General features: G+C 39.6%; 2 protein-coding genes across 2 annotated transcripts; one reads left to right on the top strand and one right to left on the bottom strand.

Moving 5' to 3' along the window:
• Positions 1-228: 228 nt before the first annotated feature.
• On the top strand, positions 229-5,387 carry kctd10 (potassium channel tetramerization domain containing 10). Its single transcript, XM_085475347.1, has 7 exons — positions 229-310; positions 1,806-2,019; positions 2,112-2,281; positions 3,492-3,578; positions 3,679-3,731; positions 3,860-4,055; positions 4,159-5,387. The coding sequence occupies exons 1-7, from the start codon at positions 308-310 to the stop codon at positions 4,375-4,377; spliced, it is 942 nt and encodes a 313-aa protein (XP_085331473.1). The 5' UTR covers positions 229-307; the 3' UTR covers positions 4,378-5,387.
• myo1ha (myosin IHa) lies at positions 4,964-16,203 on the bottom strand. The gene is made up of 31 exons (XM_085475346.1): positions 15,350-16,203; positions 15,154-15,269; positions 14,479-14,677; positions 14,295-14,375; positions 13,788-13,967; positions 13,585-13,683; positions 13,398-13,511; positions 13,245-13,316; positions 13,027-13,146; positions 12,881-12,948; positions 12,639-12,744; positions 12,438-12,518; positions 12,264-12,355; positions 11,628-11,722; positions 11,477-11,523; positions 10,222-10,302; positions 10,006-10,111; positions 9,800-9,917; positions 9,574-9,687; positions 9,412-9,488; positions 9,263-9,331; positions 9,092-9,176; positions 8,835-8,997; positions 7,555-7,638; positions 7,383-7,476; positions 7,247-7,302; positions 7,038-7,173; positions 6,872-6,942; positions 6,529-6,626; positions 6,337-6,436; positions 4,964-5,779 (listed from the first exon to the last, which is right to left on the bottom strand). The coding sequence occupies exons 1-31, from the start codon at positions 15,539-15,541 to the stop codon at positions 5,753-5,755; spliced, it is 3,141 nt and encodes a 1,046-aa protein (XP_085331472.1). The 5' UTR covers positions 15,542-16,203; the 3' UTR covers positions 4,964-5,752.
• Positions 16,204-17,698: the final 1,495 nt, after the last annotated feature.

Raw genomic sequence — 17,698 nt, 5'->3', positions numbered from 1 at the left:
CTTAAAAAACGGAAATATTTTAATGTAATTAAAACATTTTTTTTTTCAAATATGCGAGTAACAATATTAGGGTATAACGGATGGGATGTAACGCGAGCTGAGGGAAACTACTGCGTTTTTATTTATTTATCATTTATCACTGCCGGGACACTTTTGCACTTTAACATAAAAATGTCACCTGCCCCTTTAAACACAACTCCGGACGGTTGACGTCATTTTAATAACTGCGCAGCAGCGCACCGGAAGGAAGTGGGTGTTAGCTGACTGACGTTAGCAAGCTACAATTACGAAGTTTGCTGTGGGTTCTATGGTAAATATGGTCGTTTTTCTGTTTTTTAATTTAATAGACATGCTGTCGATATAATATAAAGAATGCTATTTTATGGTTCGTGTTGTAGTATATCATGTTTTGGTTGGTTTAAAACAATGTCCATAACTTTATTTAATGCTAACTAGCTCATTAGCCGGGCTGGCTAAAATGAAATTTGTACTCGCTGGATTAAAGGATACGGCCCAGTGTTTCACTGGAAACAACTACGAAAGTCCGTATAAATGTAATGACGCTTTATATTAATGTAGTTAAATGCATATTAGATATATAACAAAAGTGCGTGTTCATAGCTGAGAAATTAAAAGACAGTGCATGGGCTTCTGTCAAATGATGTCACACACCCTCATTCCCTTTAAACTACGTAGAAAATTAAAAAGTAAATAACGAGACAAAGCCACAATGAACAAAAACACGTAGTAAAAACTGTAGTAATAATTAAAATTCTCAAAAGTAAGCCCCAGAAAATCGCTTTCTAAAAGAAAGTCAGATAATGCTAGCTGGAGTGGTTGCTACAAGGCTCAGTTCCCGCAACCACCCTATTGTCTCCAGTCTTGTACGAGGGACAACTAATACATTTTAAGCCTACAGGATCTTTAGTAAGAAGCTGAGATAAATAGTCTCGAACTTCTCCATTTAGTGCTCTGTATGCAACTGAGACTTTTAAAACGAGTTTCGAAGTCAACTGGGTGCCAATGGAGAAACTATAAAAGTGGTAATGTGAGAGTAATGTGAGCTTGCTTACTTGGATGTGTTAAGAGGTCTGGCTGCAGTATCTTCTATTGTTTGGAGGTGTGACAGAGTTGATTTATATAAGATGGTAAGCAGGGCATTACAGTATAGGCATGATGAATCAAATGGATGAAAAAATTTCTCCTGTTTAGCTGTAGAGATGATTTCGAAATGTTACTTTAAATGAAAGAAACAAGACCATAAAATAGATTAGACATGCAAATGAAAGTCCAGAGAATAATCAAATATAACATCTAGATTATGAACACGGAGCTTAGCAGATGAGCAAAAGGAAGTAAGCACTTCACTGATACAGATTTTTGATGTGTTTATGTTTATGCATTTTCCTACATTACTCCCTTAAGAAGGCTACTACTTTTCTCCAGGTTTTGAGAGTTGTTAGCTCTCAGATATCAGAGTGCATTGCCAGAACAATAAATGGGGCACTCTAAATATAATTTTGCTTTTCTTTGTCATCCTGATTCTTAAATCAGAAGCAATCTATAGTTTCATACTGTCAAAACATGTTAGGACAATACTACCATTAAACTGATCTTTCCAATTGTATATGTAGTCTGATATTACTCATTTGTCTTAGCCATTTAAAGGTGCTGTTCGGTGTTACTGTCACCACCTTTAGAAAAAAATAAAGAAACAATGAACATTCAATAATTAAAATGTAACAGTTCATTGTCTAATCCACTGATATCCATGTGTGACTTTGTTGTATTTTGTATTGTTCTAGGAAGAGATGTCAGGAGAGAGCGTGGTGAGCTCGCCAGTGCCGGCAGCTACAACCCGGACTACGTCCTTCAAAAGCTCCAGCCCCAGCTCAAAATATGTGAAGTTGAATGTGGGTGGCGCACTGTACTACACTACAATGCAGACACTAACTAAACAGGACACAATGCTCAAAGCAATGTTCAGTGGGAGAATGGAGGTCCTCACAGATAGTGAAGGTGAGCTGTTAGTAAAACCTTGATCATATGCAGCAATTATTCCATCATTGCAGTTAAACTGTTACTGATGTTTTGGCATTTGATACCCATAGGTTGGATCCTGATTGATCGGTGTGGGAAACATTTTGGAACAATCCTTAACTACCTTAGAGATGGCGCAGTCCCACTCCCAGACAGTCGACGGGAAACCGAGGAGCTCCTCGCTGAGGCCAAGTATTATCTTGTCCAAGGCCTTGCCGATGAATGCACAGCTGCCTTGCAGGTACAATCATTACAAAGTTGCTTACCTTTGGAGTAAATGTTAAGTAACTAAGTTTCAGCAAAGTTACTGATACATTTAAAATTACAAAATTTACATTTTGGAATCTACATTCTCTTTTTGTTAAACATGCTATGTTCCCACCATAATCTTCATTAGCTCCCTTTTCCCATGAATGTTCTGTTGTCTTTTTTTGCTTTTTAATGCAGTCATAAATGTGACTAGCATTAGTCTGTGTATTTTAAAGAATGAAATTAAGTGTTATAAACAAAAACCCAATTAACCAAACAAAAATTACAAGTCAAAATCTGTTTTCGTTTTTATCTGGAAACAGCAGCAGAAATATTTATTAAAATGCTTTTTGACAATAGCTTTTTAACAGGTGTCCACAGGCATCACTAATGATATTATTAAAGGTGCAGAGGCTCATTTCGTAGGATTAGTAACACTTGTGGTTGATTTAAAAATATAGACCTTTTGCAGCAATTAATTTTTTCAAATAATTTATTGGTTATCTTTGGTAACTTATCATAATCAGAATACTTTATTAATCCCCAGAGGAAATTATGTGGTCACAGTGGCTCCAAGACAGTAATAACAGTAACTAATTAAACTAAATTAAATAATACTATATATTACAAAGTTATAAAATATAACAAAATAGCTCTAATAAATACACATAGTTCTAATTATAAATATTACCGTATATCACACAAGATTAAAAATTTATAGTTGGCAGTGAGGTTCCCTTCTTATAATATTAAGTGTAATTTTCTCTGTAGAGGATGTTATAATAAGAGTGTGGAACTATTGCAGTTTGTACTGTACTTTTCATGGAGGAATTGTATAGAAAGAGTCACAGGCAGGAATGATTTCCTGTTTCATTCAGTGGTGCATTTGGGTAATTTCAGTCTCTCACTGAACGTGTTCCTGTGACTGGCCAGCACGTCATGCAGTGGGTGGGAGGCATTGTCCAGCATTGTTCTTATCTTGAACAACATCTACCTCTCTAACACCACCTTTAGAGTCCAGCTCCATGCGAAAAAAATTAATACATTTAATAAAAGTTTTCATCCTTTTTATGTTTCTCTTTTTTTTTTTTTTTTCCACATGTAAGTCTGTACCAACAGAATGGGATCCTGTGAAATTAACAGTATGCAGCAGTTTTGTGTGTTTGTGTAATGTTCTCAGTGGAAAAATGTCTTTTTTCCAGAACAAGGAAACATATGAACCCCTTTGTAAAGTGCCTCTGATGACGTCATCCAAAGAGGAGCAGAGGCTGATTGCTACCTCAAATAAGGTATGCTATGTCTGTAATATAATGTGCAGCAACTCATTTAGAATCAAGACATTTTTCATTTAGATTTTTCTTTTTTTTTTAAACTTGGTTGTCTTCACAGCCAACAGTCAAACTGCTGTATAACAGAAGCAACAACAAGTATTCATATACCAGGTGAGCCCGATCATGGGGTCAAGTTTGTCTAGATATAAAAAAATAAATAAAAAAAATCAAGTCGTTACATACACTCAAGTCAGTTATCATAATAAGTGACCTCTCTTTTAACTTTCTTTCCTCCACAGCAATTCTGATGACAACATGCTAAAGAATATTGAGCTTTTTGACAAACTGTCGTTGCGGTTCAATGGGCGAGTGCTCTTCATCAAAGACGTGATTGGGGATGAGATCTGTTGCTGGTCTTTTTATGGGCAGGGGCGTAAAATTGCTGAAGTGTGTTGCACTTCTATTGTTTATGCCACTGAAAAGAAGCAGACAAAGGTAAATATTCTTTGCAGAGTACTTTGCAGTTTCATAAGCATAGAGCTATGTTATTTTGGCTAAATAAACCTGTCTCTTGAGTAACACTTTACTTTTTTCCTAGGTTGAATTCCCAGAGGCTCGAATCTACGAGGAGACCCTCAACATCCTTTTGTATGAGTCTCATGATGGCAGAGGTCCAGACAATGCTCTGTTAGAGGCCACAGGGGGTCCTGCATGGCGATCTAACCACCTGGATGAGGATGAGGAGCGAGAACGAATTGAGCGCGTCCGTAGGATTCATATCAAACGACCTGATGACCGTACACACCACCACCAGTGATTCTCAACTTGAACCAGTCAATCTGGGATCCCAGACAGTATTTGCACTATGCTTGTGCCTTACAACACCCAGCGCCTCCTTCATTTACTTCCCTCATATTTTACCAGCATTCCCCAGAGGATTATTATGACACGAGTGTCATACAGCGGTGTGTAGTGGTGAAGTGATTGTGTGCAGTCCTCTTCTCCAGTTTTCCTCTTTGTCATCTTGTGTTTTTTTTTTTTTTTTTTTTCTGTCTCTTTTTGTTGGTCATGATAACTTGTATCACTGCTTTCTGCTACTGTGTAGACGCTCATAAACATGGATGTTTTTATTCATCACTGAGTGCAGGAAGGAAGAGGTCCTAATTAAATTACATGCAGAAGACTAGTTATATCATGGAAGCAGCTAGTAATGTAGATAGTTTAGTTTTTCTTTGCCGTGGTTCCAAAAGGTACATTTTAAAGTCTCAAGTGGATGAACTGGGTGTTGTACTTAATGAAGTCACACGGTGGCACTGTTTTACTCTTAGATGATATTAACCATGGCTATAATGTAGCCTGTCTATAATTCCAAAACCTGAATATTTTCTTTTTATCATTAGACAATAAAAATTACAGGTGGATGAAGCAAAATTTCCTGTAATACTTCTGCCGCATTTAGTTCTAACATTGACGCAGTTCCCTTCACTAAACAAACCATTATTTTCAGTGGAGGGAACTTGAGCTGTGACCTGAGGTGTTAAATGCACTGGGCTGATTGAATGATGGATGCTGAGGTTGATGTGAATGACTGTAACTCGATATCACTCTAGCAGGAAGGGAACCCTGTCTACAAGCTTATAACAGGGATAGAAATTAGACCTGTCTTCCATCATCGCATTCATCACAGAATGTACCGTTTGCACACTAGTTTAAGTTGTTATATGTTTAACAATCACAGTACTTGTAGGTCTGCTGTACAGAAGTAAACATAAATGTATGTTTTATATTTATACACACTTTATCACAAATAAATTTCTACAGACATTCTTTTGTGCTGCTTTTAATTTACAACATCAGTGAACGTACAAATTTATTATACATATGGCTTCATTGTTCAAAATTAGAATTGCATCAGTTTTTGGTACCTTAAGAGTTTTGTCATTTTAAGTGTTCTTCAGACACAAACAATTGTGAAATGATAACATCTTCTTTCTTTTCTTAATAATGAAGTGAAGAAATTTTAATTATGACTAGTGTGAAATTCTGTCCAGCAAACAACCTCATCCAAGATTCCTCAGGTTCATCTCTTTCTGGGCAGATGTGTTTTCTGCAGACATGGTGATCATCTCCTTAGTGGTCTCTTGATGAAATATGCAGAGGCGTCTTATGTGTCTCCTCCTCAGCCTCACACGTTACCGTGTCCTTGCCCGAGTGGCAACCTGCAGTAGCAAACAATGATGCTGTGTCAGCATTTGTAACTTCATTGTAGCCCTTAATTGAAGACTTAAAATGGCACATCTGGTCGTTGAGTTTCCATGTCAAGTTTATGTATAGAGATACAATCGAAAGCAGCAAATACTAACTAAGGTGCTGTATAACTTGTAGGAAACACAAAAGTGGATGAAATAAGAAAAAGGACAGTATAAAACAGCGACAATATAAATGAGTCTAAACCTAAGCTTGATTAAAAGTCATGTTAGGGGATAAACATGGACTAAAATGGGACAATCTAACACTTAAGGCGAGTCTGTTCCAAACCTTAGAAAATACATGGTACAAGCACCTTTTGTAAATATGGATTTAGTAACCATTAAGAGTTTTTTGACACATGAGCAAACTGATCTGGCTGTGACACAAAAGTGCAGGATTTTGGCAAGCTAGGACTGAGCATTTAAGAATTTTAAAACAAATAATAAATGTTCAAATATAATCTGAAAAAAAAAAGGTAGCCAATCTGCAGAGAAACATGAGATAAAAGAGATAAGGCCCAACTCACCACCATCAGGTGACCATTCTTGGCCTTGTATACCATAGGCTCAGGCCCAGTGCTAAAGTCCACTGCTCCTCCTTTTCCAGCCTGGATTTCAAAGTTGATGCTGTGAATTAATGCAAACACAATGCATACACAAGCAGTTTAGCTCAATGTGCATTTCACATTAGATCTCTAAATTTCAAAACTCAGGCTCACCTGCCCTGAACCACCTTGATGGCATTTTGTTTGTTAGCAATGACACAGAGTTTGGTCAAAAGCTCAAATAAATGGTCGCACTGTACTACCAGATCCCCCTGAAACAGCCAGACAAGTTGTGTTAGAATCATCCACCTGAAAATCTTTAAAAATTTTCACTACATGCATGTTCCTCCTTCATTTTAGTTACTCTGCATTATCAGCAGAGCAAAAGCCATTCTATGTTTTAACTTGTTCCACCATATCTAATCATGTCATTTAAGCTACAAATAAACTTCATTGGTCTCACCATTAGCAAAAACAAAACAAAAAAAAGGCAAGCTTGATCCATACATTTGCATACCTTTTGTTTAGGTTCTTCACGTGTTATGTGGAATACAATGGTGCTGTCAGTCAAGTTACTGACAGAAATCTCTGCAGTGAGTCAAATAATAGAAGCATGTAGCCCCACATTTGAGAATGAAGATATCTGATGGCTAATAAAATATATATTAGCACACTGGTCTGACCTTTGAGAGAGGTGTACAGCACTCTCTGCTTGATCTTGGCTTCCTCTACCACATAGACAGCTGTCTGGGTGAGGATGAGCTGTCGCTGCCTCGGTTTGAAGCCATTCCTGTCATACTTAATTACTGGAACGCAGTACTGCAGAAACACAGCATATATCAGTGCATCTTTGGTGTGAACTGCCCATAGAAGTATACAGACATTTTATTACCTTTATACGCTCGTTGCGAATCATCTGGATGACCCTTGTGTTTATGTCTTCCTCGCCTATTAAGTGAGATGTTAAATGACATATGAATGATGGTTCTAAAATGAACAGGCATTGTGTGAGGGTGTCTGATATTTACTGATTCTGGTGTCCGCAAATGGTTGGGCAACACTCTGTGGATAACTGTCCTTTTTCCCCTTGAAGACGGAGCTGGTGATCAGCTTCATTTCGAACTGAAGGGGCAAAAAGGAATGGAAAATTTAACTGTGATGACTACAAAGAGAACAAGACTGCCCTTTAATGTGGCTTACCTGTGCTTTCTTCTGCGGTGTGATTCCTCGCACATATTTCCGCACCATAAGACGGTAGTGAAGCTTACGCAGCATCTCTGATGTCTAATGAAGAACGAAATCAGTTCTTCACCACAAAGTCAAGATAAAAGCTGTATTCAGTCAGTTTTGCATTTAAGTTGATTAGTCGTTATTACTATATATTGCTATGTGGAAATAAAAAAGAGCATACACTCACTGGCCACTTTATTAAGTGCACCTTATACAACTCAATGCATTTAGTCATGCAGACACGGTGAAGACTATCTGCTGAAGTTCAAACTGAGCATGACAGTGAGGGAGGAAGATGATTTAAGTGTGTTTCAGTGTAACCTGGCGTATGAGCATTTCAGAAACTGATGATCTACTGGGATTTTGTTAATAACATCCATAGGGTTTACAGAGAATGACCAGAAAAAGAGAAAATATCCAGTGGGTGGCAGTTCTCTGGGTGAAAATGTCTCATTGATACTAGAGGTCAGAGGAAAATGACCAGACTGCTTCGAGCGGATAGGAAGGCAACAGTAACCCAAATAACCACTTGTTACAATCAAGATATGCACAACATATCAAATCTTAAAGCAGATGGGTTAAAGCAGCAGAAGTCCGCAGTGGGTGCCACCCAGTCAGCTAAGAACAGAAAGCTGAGGTGGCAGTATTCATCGGTGTTAAACATTAGACAATAAAAACTGACAAAAAGCTGCATGTTCTGATTAACCTAAATTTCTGACGCTACTTTCACATAAAGAAATTTGCATAAACAACATGAAAGCGTGGATCCATTTTGCCTCGTATCAACAGTTCGGGCTGGTGGTGGCGTCATGGTGTGGGCAACTTTGGGTCCGTCAGACAGAGCTAATCATCTTATTGTTGTTGCTGATCATGCCCATCCCTTTATGACCAACATGTACCAATCTCCTGAAAGATCATCTCAGACTGGACCAAAATCTCAGAGAAATTTTTGAATCTGTGCCATGATGAAGGCAGTTTCAAAGGCAACAGGGCAAGCAAGATGTATCTAATAAAGTGGCCACTGAGTGCATTCTCACATGGAAATAAATACAGAAAATTATAGGAACATATAAGACACACATATCTCATTCTATAAAATACTTGTGACATTTTTTGTTATGTAACTCAATGTTTACTTGATTCAAATACAGTGTGAAAAATTAAAAAGGACCACAGTTATGAATGCATTAGTATTAGAAACAGTTGCTTGATTTTGTTTCTCTGTTTCATTGTTATATGACTTATAGCACCTCTGTGAGCACAGCTGGTGGAGTTAGCCAGGGGGTTTTATCCAAAACGGTCTTTGGCAGGTTGTCTCTAAGTCTGTTCAGGTAATTTTGCCTCACGAAGGCCAGGTACTCTGAGTTATCTGTGTTTTTTGCCTGCCCTCTGGTCATGTAGCCTTTGATAAATCTGAAATGTGTGGCAAAGAACAGGATGAGTTCAAATGTAACAGAGACACTGATGGGGGCTTTTTTTATTTTTGATATTTACGTGTTTTACTTACTTCTTGATGACTTTTACCGCCCAGGCTCTCTTCTCCTTCTCCTTCCTAGCCTGTGTTCCTCTCCAACAAGATTCAATCTTAGTGGCTGAGGAGATTAAAAATAGACATTATCTAATATTTTTTATTGCTAACAAAAACTGTTTCTATCATTCTGGATGTTGTGACATTTACCAGCTTCTTTCTGTTTTCTGTATTCTCCCTTTGCCCTGTAGCCTTTGTATTTTGCCTGGATGCGTGTTGCTGCAAATCCAGAGCAAAAAATATAAATCAGCTTGATTGTGAGACGGGATGACTGAAGGTCTAAGGCAGTTGACACTCACCCAGTTCATGTTTGCATTTCTCATAAGCATCCTCTGTGGCGAACAGTGTCCTGGGGTGACGGATGAAAATTTTGGTCCTGCAATAAACAAATCAGCAACTTGTACTTTTGTGATTCCTCGCATAAGCTGGATTTGTTGAGGTAACGAGAAAGACTTCCTCACCGTCCCATTTTGTACTCATCTGGCAGGTAGCCCAGATGTTGAACCAGCACTTCCACTCCATCGGCGGCTACTCCTCTCCAGTGTGGCCAGGTGGCTGGGCACAATGGTTTATATCTGTAAGATGAGCCAAACAAACTGTGCTCGAAAGAAGCCCCTCAGTTCACCTAGAGCTTACATTTAAAACATAAATTTCCCTGAAATTGAGAAACTCTACGGTCCTTTATACCTCTTCAAAAAAACGTCGTATTTACGTCTGTAAGCAAAACCAGCTCGTCTGACTCTGAGGTGCTCCATCAGACCCAGGTACTTCACCTGATGCCTGATCAGTGCTTCATCAAACTGACCTGTGATGTAACGATAAATACACGATTGATTTGGTCTTATTCAAACATTTCTGTGTCATTAACATCTACCTTTTGTTAGTTAAGGTACCTGACTGCTTGGACTCGTTAGATTTCAGGCAGCGTATGTACCAGGCCTCTTTAGCCACAAGGATCTCTGTCAGCTTCTGCAGACTGCTCTTAAACTGAGTCACCACCTGCAAACACAACACAAGGGTCACAATGTCCTTTCCGCCTGACTCCCCTCAGCAGTTAAGTTAGATGTTATGGATGAAGGATATGGAGGGTCAAACATGGGCGAACGTACTGTTTCTGGTCTTCTCCTGCTGTCTGGATCCATGGATGAGAAGCACTCTTTGACTATGTCATTTTTAGACTGACACATAAGCTTTGAGAAGGTGGAGCGACACACAAGCACACATTAACACTAGGGCTGCCACGATTAGTCGACTAGTCACGATTACGTCGACTATCAAAATCGTCGACGACTAATTTAATAGTCGACGCGTCGTTTGAAGCTTTGTAAGATCCCAAAAGACGCAGGAATAAGTAGCAGGATTTAAGAGTGTAATAACGGACTGAAACAGAAGATGGCAGCACTGCATGTACAAGGATGCCAGCTGCCGTTAAACCCCGAAGAAGAAGAAGCTGTGTCCCAGAATTCATAGCGCAGCCCAGCTCAGTTTCCAACAATGGCGGCAGCTAGTTAGTTTTAATATTACTCTTATTATTCTTTCTGGGTCACAAAATAAACGTTTAACATATTTTCAGGTGAGAATGTAGCTGTGTAAACCTCAAATATCTGCTCAGTTTATCAGGACACCACATATTTTCAAAAGCGCTCCGACGTTTTCGGAGACGTCTGTTACCCACTAGCTCGATAGCGAGCCGGGGGCTAGGTCACTAGCGCCGTGAGAACACCGGACTCCTGGCAAATTGTTTTCAAACCCGCTACTCAGGTTAAACATGATATATAAGTCACTTAGATAACTTAACAATGTTATTGTTTGGCTTTTTTTTAGTATTTTATTTGTTCCTGAGTAAATCGGTTTGGCTGAGATTAAAGGTATAGTTTTTACACAGCTAAATAAACATCAAGCAGACAGCTGATTATCAGAAGTGTGAGATGCTCGAGAATATACTCTGGTGTCCTGTTATATTTTAGATAGCAAGGAGTTTATTAAACTTCACCGAAACAATCTGCAAATTTCATTAAAATTTAATAAACTATCATCTTGTCTTTATTTTTAGTTAGCACAGACCTTAAACACTTAAAGCTGTAAGCTAATGATAGTTATATTAGAGCAGATGCTGCTGGTGCAATAAGCTGTACGTTTTACGTCCAATGGATGATGATCTGATTAGTCGACTAATCGCAAAAATAATCGGTGACTAGTCGACTATCCAAATAATCGTTTGTGGCAGCCCTAATTAACACACAGGTTTAGGCAGTTACTTTAACCATAATTAATCAAATACTGAGAAAATATCCCCATCTTTTGCTATTTACAGTAAAGTCTAAAACACGTCTTTATCTGACATAATATCAGCTGTAGACTTACATCTTTTATGTTTCTATATAGTAGGTCGTTGTTTTTGTCCAGGAAACCTAGATTAGCATAAAAAAAAATATCAGTGTCTTAGGGATGTCAGTTCAAAGCAAAAAGGTTTAAATGGTTGAGTCACAGGGGATGAGACTGTGGTTTTCTTTACCCACAACACAGTAGGTGACCTCCCCGGCATAATGCAAGAGACGGAAATCTCCCCTCTCCAGAGTCTTACGTGTCATTTTGTCAGCTAGTTTGTGCCTGGAGTCAAAGAGGTGGAGAGAGACAGAGGGATGAAGAGTGAGAGGCTTTATAGTCGAATCCTAATCCTCCGTCTCTATCGGCTCACTGTCGACTCCCTCACAGGCCACCAGTCAACAGAACACCAATGAAAGGAGTCAGACTTTAGAGCCGAGGAAAGGCTTTGAATTGTACAGTAGATAGACAGTGTATTTAATTACGCTAAATGTTGTTATTTTTGAAGTCACAAATCAACATTATCAAAACAAAAAACAACCTTTATTGTGACTTTGGAATAACCAGCACTCCTGTTTATAGATATAAGTGGGATGCATGGGGCTGATTCAGTGCGTAAGACTGTTCGTTTCTCTTAGAGTCAGTCAGGATCAGAGCAGGAGCATTCAAGATCTCTTGGAGTCAGAGAAATAAGCACTGGTGCTGCATACAGTGTCAATGTCAATTCTATTTATGTTGTTCATTTCGTGTACTGTGTGTGTGTGTGTGTGTGTGTGTGTGTGTGTGTGTGTGTGTGTGTGTGTGTGTATTTTAGGTCATTACTCACGTGACAAAGTGGGGGTGATTCCCCATCTTTTCTTCCAGTCTCTCCAGTAAGGTCAGATCTGTGGCATCTCCTGGCCTTAGACACTCCTCATCCTGCAAAATAATCATTGTGAATAATCTTGAGCAGTATTTTTAAAACAGTTATAAATGGCCATCCCAGTGTGAACATACACACCAGTAATGATATAATTCCTGTGTGTTTTTCCTCGATTAGATCACAGATGATCTTATTGTTGAAGAACTGAACTGGCTCCCACTGGTGGAAAAAGAGATGAGAAATACACAGTTATAAGCACGTGAAAAAAAGCAGCCGCTTATATGTTTTCTGCACGTCCGTCTGTTTGCTTGTTTGTTTGCTGGGGAGAGGGGGGTTTACCTCAATGCCCTCTGCTTCATATTCTTCCTGCTCCGATTTTAGTGTCAGCTCAATGAAAAGCTGCTGCAGCTTCTCGTTGCAATAGTTTATACAGAACTGCTCAAAACTGAGGGAAAGGATCAAGGAAGAGGTGAAAGGTAAGTTTTCAGGTTTCATAAAGATTATAAGGTAAATAAAACAGCTATCAGCTTGCAAAAGCAGCTGAAATTAAAAAGAAAAAAACACAGAAAGATTACACCTACCTGTTTACGTAGAAAACCTCAAATCCATATATGTCCAAAAGCCCTATAACAGTCTTTCGTGAAGGGTCCTAGTGAAAGAGAAAAAACGTATAAAAACACATCCTGGCAGGTGAGATTTGTCATTTGAAATACATCCTTATAGTCACTTCGTTCTCCATTGACTCGTTGATCCTGTTGACCAGCCAGGTGAAGGTCTGCCCATAGATAGCTTTGGCTAAGGCATCTCTGGCATAGATGGCGTGATCAGTTGTGAAAGGGCTGAGGACCTTTTAGAGTAACAAAGCATCATACCTGAGTTTATAGTTTAAACAGAAACACAAGTCTGTTATTGTTAAAACTAAAGAAGGTTTTAGCAAATGTGAACCTGATCTTTTTTGGCTTCAATCTTCCTGAATGTTAGGCCCTCTTGAAGTCTGTGTGCATCCACTCCTAGCAGCTGTGAAGAAAACTAAACATTAAAAAGCTTATTGATATGCTTAATGAATAGCTAAAGAATTTATATTTTCTACTTTCTTACATTTGAGACCCAGTGCAGCTCTGTGTTGTTGTTCAGGAGGGCGTGACCTTTACTATCAGAGTCAAACCGCACATTCCCCAGGTGGAGAACGCTTGCAATGACCTCAAACAAGTGCTGCACAAAATTATAATTTATAAGCAAGACTGACTGCTGTGAATGAAGCCATCTGCAACAGCATCCAACTCACATTGGTGGCAGTCTCATCAAAGCTGATGATTTGAAGTGCGTTTTTTACTGTTTTCCAGTCGTTTTTGTCATTAATGGAGGGCACAATGGGACACTGCCCCTGTCAGAAACAATGAACATAGAAAAAAAAACACTGTTTCTGAAAGTGTTCTACTTTCTTATCAGATTCTATGTTAACAACAAAGCCCACTGACTTATGCGTACCTGTGTTAGATAGTTATAATGCTGGCAACCTCTCTCCAAGCCCAGCTGATGCAGCAAGTCATCTGATCCTCCCTCTACCAGCTGATAAAAGATGTGAAAGTTTCTCTCCCCGTGATTCTGATGCACAACCCTTGATTTCTCCAGCAGGTAGTTCAGGATATGGCCTCCAACAGCATCCCCCTATGGGCATCATGATCCTAAAGACAGCAGCTCTACAACTTGCAGAAAAAACACAGCCTATGGTCCAGTGGCCAGATTAAGAAACTCCTTCTGTTTCAGTAAAGTTGACTTTTGTTAAGCAGTCGTCGTTTTTTTACATAAATTAAATAAATCTGGAACCAACTTGATGTTTTTCAGGCTTCATGTAATGTTGTTTGTACTCATGCTACAACTTTTTTTGTCTTGTATAGCAAAAATAATCACACCACAACCAACTACACTCTAGGAACCAAACAACAGTAAGCTAAGTTTTTTTCCTATTCTGTGAATACAGCATCTGATCCTTACCTGGCTGTCAAACTGGATGTCCATATATTTCCCAAATCGGCTTGAGTTGTCATTTTTTAGTGTTTTGGCATTTCCAAAAGCCTGTGGGGGAAAAAAAAAAAGTCAAATCATTCACAGTAATTGATGATCTGTCCCTCTTCACTATATGTCAATGCACTTCTACAGCATGTAGTAACCATCAAACCTCCAGGACGGGGTTGGACATGAGCATTTTGTCTCTGACTGTGTTTAGCAGAGTGGTGCTTGGACAGCTGACGGCATAATACTGCAAAATCTTCTTGGAGGCCTCTGTTTTTCCTGCTCCGCTCTCACCAGAGATGAGGATGAAGTGATTGTTGAACTCTGTCAGCATGGTGTGGTACGCATTATCCGCCAAGGCATAACTGTTGGGTTGCAGAGCAGTTACAGTATTTCAGTAGTAAACTTTGAACCGCACTCGGAGTTATTTCAGTTGAAAGAACACAGGAGTGGGCTCATTTCCTTATGGGTGCTTTCAGCAGGATAACACACCATGTCACATAGTTCAAATCATCTCACGCTGATTTATTAAACACTGCAATAAATGACCTCCACAGTCACCAGGTCTCAATCCCATACAGCACATTTAAGATGTGGTGGAACGTGAGTTTCCCATCATGGACGTGCTGCCGACAATTTTGCAGGAACTGAGTGATGCTGTTGATTTTATTTTGAATATGCAAATATAACTAGAATAACAAGAGAAAAGAAAAATTAAAAACAAGTTTTCGTGATTATCTCCATGTCTACACAATGTTTATGCTGGAAAAGGAGTAGGATGAAGTTTAGACTTACTGGTGTAAACAGGTGCACCAAAAAAAGCGTGTGTATACAAACTCACATGTGGGGCGGCAGCTCAAAAAAGTTGACACCCATGTAGATATCCATCTGCTTCTTGTTGTAGATGTCCAGCTCTTTATATGGATTGACAGAGACTAACAACGTTCCAATGTAAGTCTAAAAGAATGAGTTAAAAATCATCAAATTTTTTGCAAAGAAAATGCCACGTGTGAACGTAAGGTTTAAATTGTACTCACATAGATGAGATCCTTGCTGAAGCGTTTCTTGAGGTTGCTCAGAAAGGCAGCTTCCGTGGTTTCATCCAGCAGTACAAAATCCTGGATTCCCACACGGTCCCTGGCAGTCAGGGCACCCTCCATGTCTAGCTGACCCTGTGCAACAAGTTGTAGCAACAACATAGCAGCTGAATGCACTAAGAAAAGTGACATTTCTAGTGTTTACTTCCAAAAATGTATATGTCTAAAACAAATTTGCAACACAGCCGCATATTCTGTGCTTCACAGGGACAGTTTTACTTTATTTATTATTTTCCCCCATATTAATGAGATGAGCAAAGTTTAGAGCAAAAGTAACATTTTCATGTTGTGCATATACAACATTATATCAGAATTTTCAGTCATGTGTTTTGACAACTGCAGCTGGATGTTTGAATGTTTGGATTAATGGCTCCAAGCGGGAGGACAACACAAAAAAAAGTGCCATAAAAAGAACAAACATGGTGTCCTTTAGTTCTATTGAAGCAAGAGGTCCAGAGGTCCTGTGTGTCTTTGAAGCTAAGGTCTGTGATTGTGCAGATGAACAGACAGAAGATAATGATCGCTACACGGCGCACAGGGACCTTGGCTGGCAGCCCATGGTTCACTTGAGCTGACGCACCAACCAAACACAACACACTGTGCAAATGGACTTGGGGAGCCCGAAACAGCGGCACATTTAAGAAGCGTAGTGGGAAAAAAATTCCACCAATCTGTTTTGCATTCGCAGCACCAACACTCGGACCAAAGGTTTTCACAGCTTTTGTTGGTTTTGTGTTTTTTTTTCTCTGTCTCTCTCTCTCCTTTGGAAGCAGAAGTCCTTTGATTCTCAGCTCTCTCTGTAAAACATTAAAAAAGATAATCCATTGGATCTAATTGACACAAAGTCCTCCTTCTCTTCCCCACCAACCCACTCTCCTCCCCTGCCTCTATCCTCCGCCTATGGCCCTCGTTTCTTCTGAGAAAGGCCAAGTGTTTTTGTCCTGTAAATACCACGGAGCAGAGACAAAAAAGACGTCTTTAAAATGCAGTCTACAATCCATTACACATATTCCCCCTGCATAACCATTCAGTAATTATTCATTAGAAAACATTTAACGTCACAGTGAATTTCACACTAGGCAGTCGAAACACAATAGAGGAGATTTGGCCTACTTTGGGGTGAGGAGTTGGGGAGGGGTTCGCTGTACAGAGGAAGGGCGAAGGCGAAAGGAGTGCGGGAGGAGGGGAGCAGTATTTGTCTGATCTGAGAACCTCTGAAACGGGGCTGTCTTGAGACAACGGGACAGACTAAATAGTGCACTAACGGTCTGTGCCCCGCTGCTTGCTGTGACACTCATTTAGTGTGCTTTAGTGTGCCCCGAGGCCAAACAATAGAGGCTTGTTCTTAGCAATCTTGTGCTGTAATTTGGACTTCATTACTTTGCTCATATGGGGCCTCAAAGAAGGATAGAGGAGGCTAGTCAGATGAGAGTGGAGTTTTTTTTTGTTGTTGTTTTTTTTTCCCACCTGTCAGCCCCCGACCCCCAGTGCTCTCACCCCTCTCGGCAACAATACCCCTCACCCCGTGTCCCCACCAATAACCCTCACCCGGCCCCCCTCACCCACCTCCCACCCACCCACTTTAAGCCAATGAGACAGGTGAACAATATCATTGAAGGAACTCTTTTTTGGACGTCAGAATCAATCTGGCACTGTGATGGTAGTGGTGCTGCTGTGGGGTATCTTTGACACCCCCTTCTTTCATGGGAACAAACTTCTCTCAGGGCAGCACAAGCAGACAATGTGCTGGGACAGCGTGACTTAGAGATCTGCCATACAGTATTACAAGTAATAACATGAACAGATAAGCTCCTGTCAAGAGAAGGATTATTGCATTCAGCCATGATAATAAGGCTAATGTTTTAGATTTTTGGACTAAATCTAAAGGTCTGCTGGTTTCCATTCAGGCTTCCTTTGGTGTTCTGCAGGTATTTCTTTTTAAGAAAGCTGTCTGCAGCAAGCGGGAGCGTTCCTAATGACACTATGCAAGAAAGGCTAAATCCTTAGAGTCTGAGCTGAAAGAAGCGCCTAATTATTGAAAGCATTCCCCTCATCCTTGTGTTATTTGTAACTCTGTTTTTCCACATATATATGGAGAGAGAGGGGGGGGGGGAACAGTTTAGAAACAGAACTAGATACTTATAATTAAACAATAGATGGCACAATCTGACGCACAGTGGAAAGAAGGATTATGTAATGAATCCCTAAACTCGCTGTCAGATCAGGTGAATTGCTTTGCTACCTCAGAGCGCAACCAATTGTATTTTAATTAAGAGATGGTTCCTCATC

Source organism: Copadichromis virginalis, linkage group LG12 (genome assembly GCF_057382275.1).
Source record: "Copadichromis virginalis isolate Kocher_CV1m ecotype Utaka linkage group LG12, C_Virginalis_male_GT1.1, whole genome shotgun sequence".
Taxonomy (NCBI): Eukaryota; Metazoa; Chordata; class Actinopteri; order Cichliformes; family Cichlidae; genus Copadichromis; species Copadichromis virginalis.
Note: the sequence above shows the minus strand (reverse complement) of the source record. Positions and strands in the feature narration are given on the sequence as shown.